The 10,583-nt window shown below is 44.2% G+C and overlaps 1 protein-coding gene across 3 annotated transcripts in view; it reads right to left on the bottom strand.

Annotated features, from left to right (window-relative positions):
• Nucleotides 1-10,583, bottom strand: part of TNC (tenascin C) — a 98,749-nt gene that overhangs the window by 60,074 nt on the left and 28,092 nt on the right. For all 3 annotated transcript variants that reach the window (XM_023223745.3, XM_023223746.2, XM_023223747.2), the window contains 4 exons: nt 6,509-7,918; nt 4,909-5,172; nt 3,389-3,504; nt 2,468-2,624 (listed from right to left, as the gene is read on the bottom strand). In XM_023223745.3, coding sequence (XP_023079513.2) covers nt 2,468-2,624; nt 3,389-3,504; nt 4,909-5,172; nt 6,509-7,918 — 1,947 coding nt within the window. The remainder of the gene's footprint in view (nt 1-2,467; nt 2,625-3,388; nt 3,505-4,908; nt 5,173-6,508; nt 7,919-10,583) is intronic.

The following is a 10,583-nucleotide window of genomic DNA, read 5'->3' as shown; positions in this document are numbered from 1 at the left end:
GGTGCTGATACATCAGTCTCAGCTCACAGATGATATAAAATGCACAACGAAAATGATGCCACAAAAATGGACAGAAGCTGCCTGCTCTATGTCGTTATAGGTACTAGCAAGCACTCAAACCGTACCTACTGCCTTCCTTAGTCCCCTTACATTAAAGAAGTGGGGATTCAGTCAAGGACACTGATATTCCCCTAGATTTGGGGCCCTTGAATAGCAGAAACTAACAATGCTCTGTACTTATCAGGTGCAAACATGGTGCTTTGTTATTTACGTCTTGAGTCTTATGACAACCTCACAAGGAGGATACTGTAAACCCATTTTTCAGCTGTTGGATCTGGAGCTTAAAGAAATAGATCTTTCCAAGGTGATGGTGAATGGTAAAGATGGAATTCAAACTCAGAACTGATTGAATCCAAAGCCCCTCCTTTTCCCCCTTTACATGACAACACCTTTCAAAAATATCGACCTCAAAAGTAAGTATAATATCACCTTTATATAGATGCCAGACAGAAGGAGCCAAATGTGTTTTGAACTGGAAATTTAAGGCCCTTTAAATCTGGAAAAAAGGTTAAAGGTTCAAAGGTTTCAGGTATATGTGGTAAATTGCGGCCGGCCACAGTGGCTCACGCCTGTAATCCCAGCACCTTAGGAGGCCGAGGTGGGTGGATCACTTGAGGTCAGGAGTTCAAAACCGGCCTGGCCAACATGGTGAAATCCTGTCTGTACTAAAAATACAAAATAAACAGGTAAATATCTGTCCCCCTATGTTGAAATTTATATGATTATACAACTTCAAATGTTGGAATGTTTGTTCTAAAATAAGAAGAAATAAAGCAGACAATTCCCAAATTTAGATTAAAAAAAATCTAAAATAAGAATAAAGCAGATAATTCCCAAATTTAGATAAAAAAGAAAAGAGCAGTGAAAAAAAAAAAAAGTCTTTTGTATTGTGAGTGTACCTCCTCCATAGCAACTAAGCATTTGCTTTGTCTTTTCTTTGTCTTTCTGGTGATCTAATGATTTTTTTTTTTCCTGTTGGTACCTGCTTTTCTACCTACCACAGAGAGATGTTGTCAGGATGATGGAAAACACTTGCTTATGGAAGAGAAAATCCTTTGAATTGGCTCTGAGCTAGGCAAAGTGTGCAAATATTTAAACGCAAGATGTTCTTTCTTGTCATTAGCAACTGATTTAATTTTTCCAACAACCCCTGCCAAGAAGAGTCAGTTACTTAAAGAGTTGGCGCATATGTTATCTTGAAGAAAATAAAGAGGTTTTCCTATATGGAAGTGCAAAATTATGTACGTTTTTCTTTCTAAAACATTACGGCCTGGCACGGTGGCTCACATCTGTAATCCTAGCACTTTAAGAGGCTGAGGTGGGTGGATCACTAGAGGTCAGGGGTTGGAAACCAGCCTGGCCAATATGCTGAAACCCCCTCTCTACTAAAATACAAAAAAATTAGCCAGGTGTGGTGGCGGGAGCCTGTAATCCTAGCTAATTGGGAGACTAAGGCAGGAGAACCACTTGAATCCAGGAGGCAGAGGTTGCAGTGAGCTGGGATTGCACCACTGCACCCCAGCCTGGGTGACAGAAAAAAAAGAAAAAAAAAGTTGCTTCCTGTTGGAGCAACTCCAAATTCAGGTCTTTTTCTCACCAAATGATCTAGTACTGCTAAATCCTATTCTGCTCCCAAGAAGTTCTGACATCATTAGTATTGAATGAAATTTTATTTAGGTTCCCATTGAAGAGATGGAATCAACATTCTGCATAAACCAGAGCCTAGTCAATGTTAGTGGAAATGGGGTTAAAGTTATAAAACTTACCCTGGCTTAAAGTTATGCCTCTGTTAGTGTTACCTATGTGACGTTAAAGTCATTGAGCTTCTTTAAGCCTTAACATTAATATTTTCCCTTCCTCTGTCCTAGAACTGGGTGCTAATATTAAACTAGCGATATGGTAGATTGTTAGCAATGGGCTTAATTATCTTCAGGTAGTCACGCCCCTTTGAAAGGCAATTTTGAAATTCCTTTCATCAAGAGATGGATCTGTTTCTCTATTCCTTAAATATAAACTGGCCAGGGGATGTGCTTTGATAGAAGTGATATAATGCCAATTTTGAACCTGTTCAATAGCTGTGTGAACAGGACTAGCATCCTGGAGAATGAGAGATCCTGTGAAACAAAAAGACACCATCTTGGCTGAGGTCATCCTAGGCCAATCCAACCCTAAAGCACACAGATATATGAGGAGTGCAGCCAAGAACAGATAAACTGCTCAGCTGAGCCCAAACCCAAATCACCAACATGCAAAGAATTGTTATTTTAAACCACTGTATCTGGACTTTTAAAAATGTAGCGAAAGTTAAATGATACAGATGCTATATGAGAATGCACTTTCTCAACCAGGAGGCGCTATGAGGTACAATCAGCCTTATCATTCTGTAAGTATTAAAGGTGATACTCACGTGTGGTGGTCACCCTCTTCAGGCCAGGGCCCCGGGTATTGTTTTTCACTATGTGCAGAGATATCTCATACTCTTGCCCAGGAGCCAGACCAGTTTGCCGGTAAGAGGTCTCTGGCCTCCTCAGGCTTTTGGTGATCTCTCCCTCATCTTCTTTATTCTGAGAGATAGAGGCAGCTTAGTAAGACTTAGGGGAGGTGTCAGTCTCTTAATTTATGTGATTCATTCACTCTGCATTCATTCATTCCTCTTTTATTCTTTTATCTATTCATTAGGCACTTACTATGCATCAGATCAGTATGTGAGCTACTGAGGATACAGAGATGATAAAGACATTTCTCTAGTTTGTTTCTCCCTCTTGTAAACATTTACCCCTTTGTCATGCAAGTCAAATGACAGAATGTGAGAGCCAAAGGAATTCTGAAGGCACAAGCTCAATCCCTCCTTTGGTAGACTGAGGCCAGCATCAGAGAAGCAGGGTGATTGTTGCAAAGTCACAGTTAGTTGGTGGCAGAGCCTGGGCTTAAATTCAGAGAACAAGTTCCCTCCCTCACATGTACATTTGGGTCTGGAGAGAAGGGTTGCTCAAATCTGAGATGTACTGTAGTTTGAGGGAGAGACCATTTCTTTTCTTCTTTGCATCTGAGTAGAGATTTCCAAGGTGATGAGGGACAATTGGAATCTTGAGGTGACAACTTCTATTTGTCTAGGGTATCAGCCCTAAGTGCTAAACTTACTGACTTACTAAAATCAGGGGAAAGCCAACATACCTTAAAATATAGATGCAAACACAAAACATGCTAATTAAAGCCTTGTCCTCCACCAAAAACTAAGGAAAATGAGTTGATACAGAAGTCTTCAGGACCCTTTGATCATCTTTCAAATTCTTGAGATCAAATGGATCTGCTCTTTTGTACTCCTTACCATATTCCGGAAGATGATCTCCCAGGTTTCAAAAGCGATATCTAGAGGATCCCACTCCACTTCCACAGATGTCTCCTTGATGGACTTGAATTTCAGGCCTTCAGGTGCAGGCAAGTCTGTAAGTAACAGCACAAATAGAACATAAGGATAAGGCAGGTGTGTGGCTGGGCAACACAGCCATGATTCCACTAAACCAGACTGGATGTCTGCAACAGTCAGGGGCTGACAACCAGAGCAGGTGTCCTTTTAAAGCTTCTTCTGGGATGAGGTCTACTATGAGGTTGTATAAAAATTATTATCAGGATAAACGGCATGCATAATTTTGGCAATTTCATATGGTTAAATCTAAAATGAACACAGGCTTTGGAATCAGACAGACTTAGGGTTAGAATCTAAGCTCTACTATTAATCTGAACTTGAGCAAATTGCACACAATGCTCTAAGCCTGAGTTTCTTCACCTGGAAAAAGAAGGTAAATATGTCTACTTCTTGGGAATGCATTGAGGAGTGAGTGATACACTCCACTCCAGCATGTAGACTGCTGGGCCTGGTTCGTGGCACACAGAGCAAGTTGAATAAATGGCAGCCAATGTTATTATTAAGCAAGAAAGGGTCAATTTCTAGCCAGAGCTTGCTTTTCAGATATGAAGATAATTATACTGATGCTAAACTCTTAAACCAGAATGTTTCCACTTAAAAAAAAATAGTCAGTGAGCTCCACTGAAAAGTAATAGAGTGGTTAAGAATATAAACCTGCCAGGACTGCCGAGGTTAAAGTTTTGCCTCTACTCCTTGTTAACCGCATGATTTGGGATAAGATGCTTAACCATGCAGTCTCAGTTTCCTCATCTGTAAAATGGAGTTAACAATAGATCCTGTTTCACACATATACTAACTCATATAATGAAGACTCTTTTTTTCTTTTTTCTAGAGAGAGAGTCTCATTCTGTCGCCCAGGCTGGAGTGCAGTGGCATGATTTCAGCTCACCGCAACTTCTGCCTCCTGGTTTCAAGCTATTCTCTGCCTCAGTCTCCCGAGTAGCTGGGATTACAGGCATGCACCAACATGCCTGGCTAATTTTTGTATTTTTAGTAGAGATGGGGTTTCACCATGTTGGCCAGGCTGGTCTTGAACTTGTAACCTCAGGTGATCCACCTGCTTTGGCCTCCCAAAGTGCTAGGATTACAGGCATGAGCCACTACGCCTGCCCGGCCAAATGACCATTCTTATACTAGTATGTAGACTGCTTACAACAAAGTCTGATACATAGTAAACACTTGCTAAATGTTACTTGTAATGATTTTCTCTGGCAGGAAGTATACAGGAGAGCAAGGAGAAAGATTTCATGGAAAACGAGGGATTTCTTCAAGAAGTGATTCTATGGACTTAATTCTAGGCTCTTATTTGGTATAACTATAAAGAACAACTATAGGATTGTAGGGGGCTGTGGCAAGGGAGGGTTATATACTGAGTGGGCTGAGGTCAGGTGAGGCTACCCTAAAGGGTTATGCTCACTCACACGTGGCCACCCTGGCGCTGACAGGAATGCTCTTCTTGTTCTCCAGGATGGCAAATACACGGATAAAGTACTCCACACCAGGCTCCAGCTCCCGGATGATGGTAGACGTCTGGTCCCCAGGCACACGGAACTGCATTTCCAGGCCGCCCTCGTGGGTAGGCGTGTACACAACAAGGTACTCCGTGACCCGCATCTCATTGTCCCAGGCCAGGTTGACCGTCTCTTCCGTCACTTCTGTCACGATGAGGTCTTTGGGAGGAGACACTGGCAGGAATAAGAAAGGACATCTGTTGTCAACAATATGCCCTATAAAATCTCTCTAGATTTGTTTCTCTTGACCTGTCTCTTCCACTGTCAGCCACAGAGGTGTGAAGATCTGCCACTGCCTCTAAAATGCAGACAGTATCAAGGACCCCCTGCTGTGATCCATCTTAAGACCTGTAGTGGCTGTTCCTTAGTCCATTTCCTTCAGGCTGGAGTCCCTTTGGTGTTTTGGCCTCTCCAACTTTCTCTGCTCCCTGAGTCTTAGTTCAGATGCAGGCTGTTGGCATGGGAAAGTGCAGTCTGAGCCTGACTCCCTGCTCTGAACTTTGAGTTACATGTCCCTAGCACTGGGAGGGTAATTTGGGTTCATCTGGTCTAATTCCTTATTTTATAGAGGTGAGTAAGGCAGAATGACTTGACCAAGCTTGCTCACCTCATTAAGTTTAGAACTTATATCTCCTCCCTGCCAGCCTGGTGTTCTTTCCAAACAGGCTTCCCTGCTTGGGCCGCACTGAACACAAAGCCATTTATTTATGTCTAGATACCAATAACTTTAGTAAAGGCAAAGATTCTCCATTATGACAATTATAATATGGGAGGATGAGAGAAGCACAAAGAAGACACTCATTAAACATGAACATTATATTTCTCTCCCATGTTTTCATTTAACCAGGGTTTCCTCAGCACTTACTATGTACCAGGACCCTTACTAACTGCCAGAAATAGTGCCCTTTTAAGGATAGGAGCTTACAGTCTTTAGGATTAAAAAAGCAAAACAAATAACAAAACAAAACCAGTTACAAAAGACAATTAAAAGACAGGTCAATCTTGCAGATAATAGGCATTTAGTCTTTAGCCGAGTATGCATTTGAAACAGTTGTTTTTATGTAATCTCACTGCATATTCAATTTAGCTGAATTTTTACGTCCATCCAAATAGAGAGACTTTTTTACTGTTGGTTTGATGTCAGTAAATAAAGTTGATATTTAGCAAAAGAGAGGTTATCCCTTTATCTACCTCATGTAGAACACTACATGTTAAACTCTATGTAGATGAGTTAGGTAGACAAGAATAGCAGCTCTGTGATGTGTCAGCTATGTGTCCCTGGGACAATTATATAACCTCTCTGAGCCCTTCAGCCCTTAAATAGGTCACCTTGTAACAACTGAATGACAGGGCCCCCTTAAAGAGTCAGGGTGTGTGTCTAAATGGATATATTAATATGTGCAAAGAATCAGTGTGTATATATGTTTATAAATATAAACATAGTTTTCCAACCCATACTAGGAGTCCACTCCATCACAGCCATCACGCTGGTCTGCACCCTGGGACTCACCCTCTGAGCAGTCTTCCCCGGCATAGCCCTCGTTGCAGATGCAGCGGCCTGAGACGCATTGTCCTAAGTTGCTGCAGTCACTGGGGCAGGAGCGCTGGCCACAGTCCAGGCCTGTGAAGCCCTCATGGCAGATGCATTGGCCGTCCACGCAGCGGCCCTGGCCATGACAGTCACTGGGACATCTTTGCTCCTTGCAATCTTTGCCCATGAATCCTTCATGGCACACGCACTGCCCGTTCACACAGCGACCCCGGCCATGGCAGTCATTTGGACAGGAGAGTTCTGCGCAGTCAGGGCCGGTGAAGCCGTCCTCACAGACGCACTCTCCGTCCACACAGCGGCCCCTGTTGCTGCAGTCCCGGGGGCACTGGCGATCCCGGCAGTCTTCACCTGTGTAGCCGTCATCACAAACACACATGCCATTCACACAGCGGCCGTGCTGGTGACAGTCATTGGGGCAGCTCATGTCACTGCAGTCATAGCCCTTGAAGCCTTGCTCACATACACATTTGCCCTGGACACAGCGGCCCCGACTGTGGCAGTCATTGGGGCACCGTAGCTGGCTGCAGTCTTCCCCAGTATAGCCCTCATCACACACACACTGCCCATTGACACAGCGGCCATGGCCACTGCAGCCATTGGGACACTTGAGCTCCCCACAGTCAGCTCCCGTGAAACCATCATCACACTCACACCGCCCGTCTACACAGCGGCCATGATTGTGACAGTCAGCAGGACACCTCTTCTCGCTGCAGTCCACACCAGCAAAGCCCTCATCGCATACGCACTGCCCCTCCTCGCACCGGCCCTGGCCATGGCAGGCGTGTGGGCAGGTGAGTTTCCCGCAGTCTTCACCTGTGAAGCCTTCTTCGCAGTAGCAGGTGCCATTGATGCAGCGGCCCCGGTCGAAGCAGTCATTGGGGCAGATGAGCTCACTGCAGTCTTCGCCGGTGAAACCCTCATCACACACGCACTCATTCTCCACGCATCGCCCACGGTTGTAGCAATTGTTGAGACACAGAGGCTTGCTGCAGTCATCGCCTGCAAAGCCATCGTGGCACACACACAAGCCATCTACACACGTGCCGTGCTCCTCATTGCAGGGCACCGGGCAGATTTCCTGGCTGCAGTCAGCCCCGGCGTAGCCTTCGAAACAGATACAGACTCCATTCACGCACTTGCCCTGGTCATTGCAGTCGCCGGGGCAAGCAAGCTGGCTGCAGTCCTCGCCCGTGAAGCCCTCATCACAGATGCACTGCCCATCAATGCACTGGCCTCGAAGGTTACAGTTGCCTGGACATTCGGGCTCAGAGCAGTTGGGGCCTTTCCAGCCAGGTTCACAGACACAGCCACATCCTTCAGTGCTGAAGTTGCCCCGACCGCTGCAGAAGGGCCTAGTGTCCACGCGGCCTGCAACAAAAGAAGCAGAAGTTCTAAGCCAGGCTTAAGCAGCCACATTTCTCGGCATCTACCCAGGGCACCCAGATTCAAATTCAGCTGAAAGATGGTTGCATTCTCAGGCTCCATCTGGCTTGAGAACCATTTGTTGTAGTGTGTGAAATCAGGTGAGACTCACATCCAGTTATACCAGGTAGGAATTCATGACCTGAACTCCCCAAAATTATAGGCTTGTATGCCAAAACAGTGTGTGATTATGCATAGGGGTGTGTGTGTGTGAGTGTGTGTGTGTATTTCCACCCCTGGGGAGTGGATTCATAGTTTTTGTCACATTTTCAAGAAGTCTTACTATTTCTATGATGATTATGAGTCATGCATTAGGCTAGGCTGTGTTACTATACATTTTTTTTTTTTTTTTTTTTTTTGAGACGGAGTCTCGCCCTCTCACCCAGGCTGGAGTGCAGTGGCACCATCTCTGCTCATTGCAAGCTCTGCCTCCCCAGTTCATGCTATTCTTCTGCCTCAGCCTCTTGAGTAACTTGGACTACGGGAGCCCGTCACTACGCCGGGCCAATTTTTTTGTGTTTTTAGTAGAGACGGTGTTTCACCGTGTTAGCCAGGCTGGTCTCGATCTCCTGACCTTGTTATCTGCCCGCCTAGGCCTCCCAAAGTGCTGGGATTACAGGCGTGAGCCACCATGCCTGGCCACTATGTTCCTATTTCTTTAGTGTGTGGTCAAGGCCGGGCACATAAAAGATTCCCAAGAAATAGTTGTTGAGCTGAATGTAATTCTAACTTTTTGATTCAATATCTATGCCACATTTGACAAGGGATTTAGACCATCTGCAGCTTAGTTTTCTTATAGATGAAGTTGGGCCAATAGCCCACTTCCCTGGGGAATATCCGAGTTAAGTGAACCCCTTAAGAGTTCACTCTTGTGTCCTTGTTACTTTTTTTCTGTTCTCTTTTCCAAAGTTTTTGGTGGAAGGTTGGCTCAAGTTGGTATGTGGGTTTATATAACCAGTACATTCTAATTTTCCACAACTAAAATGAGGTAGCTAATGGCTTTCTAATTCTATAAGGACAGCTTTCAGTTTGGCTCTGTCACCAGAAAAGTATCGTGCCTTTATCTTTTATTTATTTCTATCCTGAAGGCTAAGTGGAGGTCACCCTGGAGAATGTGGGGTCAAGGTTGACATTACTTGAGCTCCTTGAGGCCTAAATATTGCCTTAGCTCAGTTTGCAGAAGTCACTGGTCTGATCTCCATGGAGCTTAAGGAGAAGAAACAAAACCCACTTCTAAATAATCTGCACTAGAATATATTCACTCTATATTCTCTGTACCTAGAAACAGCTTGTATTAATATATTTTATTTCCTTCTTGACAGCAGGAAGAAAGAATTTTTTTAAAGCTGATTTGTAAAGTGAGAGTCTAAGTCTGTACTGTCTAGTATGGTGGCCCTTGGTTACACGTGGTTATTAGTCATTGAAACATGGCTAGTCTAAATTGAGATGTTCTGTAAGTGTAAAATACACATTAGATCCCAAATAGTATGAAATAATAGACTGAAAAATATCCATTAATAATTTTTGTATTGATTTCAGGCTGAAAAACTGATATTTTGGCTACATTGAATTAAATAAGAGATGATTAAAATTATGTTTACCTGTTTCTTTCCCCTTTCACATGACTACTAGAAAATTTAAGATTACATGTATGACTCATATTTTCATTAGAGAGCACTGCTCTAAACAATCGTTTTAACTGACTACTTAGCATGACTCCTGCTGTGTATTCTCATCTGCATTTTTCCAGAGAGTTGGCAGAAGTGGAAGATAAGCTAACTTATGCCTAAAGAAAACGTTTTCAAACGGTTCAAGTGATTCTCCTGCCGCAGCCTCCCGAGTAGCTGGGATTACAGGCGTGCACCACCATGCCTGGCTAATTTTTTGTACTTTTAGTAGAGACAGGGTTTCACTGTGGCTAGGCTAGTCTTGAACTCCTGACCTCAGGTGATCCGCACCCCCCCCCCCCCCCCCTCCCAAAGTGCTGGGATTACAGGCGTGAGCCACTGTGGCCATCCAGGTCTACTCTTGAAATAATTGTTGAAGAACATTTTGTTAAATTTTTTCTGAGTGGTGGACACAGATTTTCAGCTCTGATTTGAAGTTGTTGAAACTCCTGTAGCTTTATCGACTTTAGTTATTGGAGATAAAGACATAATTCCAAAGCAGCAAAATTCCTTGAAATAAGATGCATGTGGAAACAGGGCATCCATGGGAGAGTATGAGCTCTGGAGACACACAGGCACATGCAAAGTCCCTCTCTCTCTCTCTGTCTCTCTCCCTCTCTCTCTCTCTCTCTTTTTTTTTTTGGATGGTGTTTCGCTCTTGTCACCTAGGCTGGAGTGCAATGGCACGATCTCAGCTCACTGCAACTTCTGCCTCTTGGTTTTAAGTGATTCTTGCCTCAGCCTCCTGAGTAGCTGGAATTACAGGCGTGTACCACCACAGCTGACTAATTTTGTATTTTTAGTAGAGATGGGTTTTCACTATGTTGGCCAGGCTGGTCTTGAACTCCTGACCTCAGGTGATCCGCCCACCTCAGCCTCCCAAAGTGCTGGGATTACAGGTGTGAGCCACTGCGCTTGGCCAAAGCCCCTATCTCTTATTGCTC

The sequence above is a fragment of the Piliocolobus tephrosceles genome, chromosome 14 (genome assembly GCF_002776525.5).
Source record: "Piliocolobus tephrosceles isolate RC106 chromosome 14, ASM277652v3, whole genome shotgun sequence".
In the NCBI taxonomy this organism is placed as follows: Eukaryota; Metazoa; Chordata; class Mammalia; order Primates; family Cercopithecidae; genus Piliocolobus; species Piliocolobus tephrosceles.
Note: the sequence above shows the minus strand (reverse complement) of the source record. Positions and strands in the feature narration are given on the sequence as shown.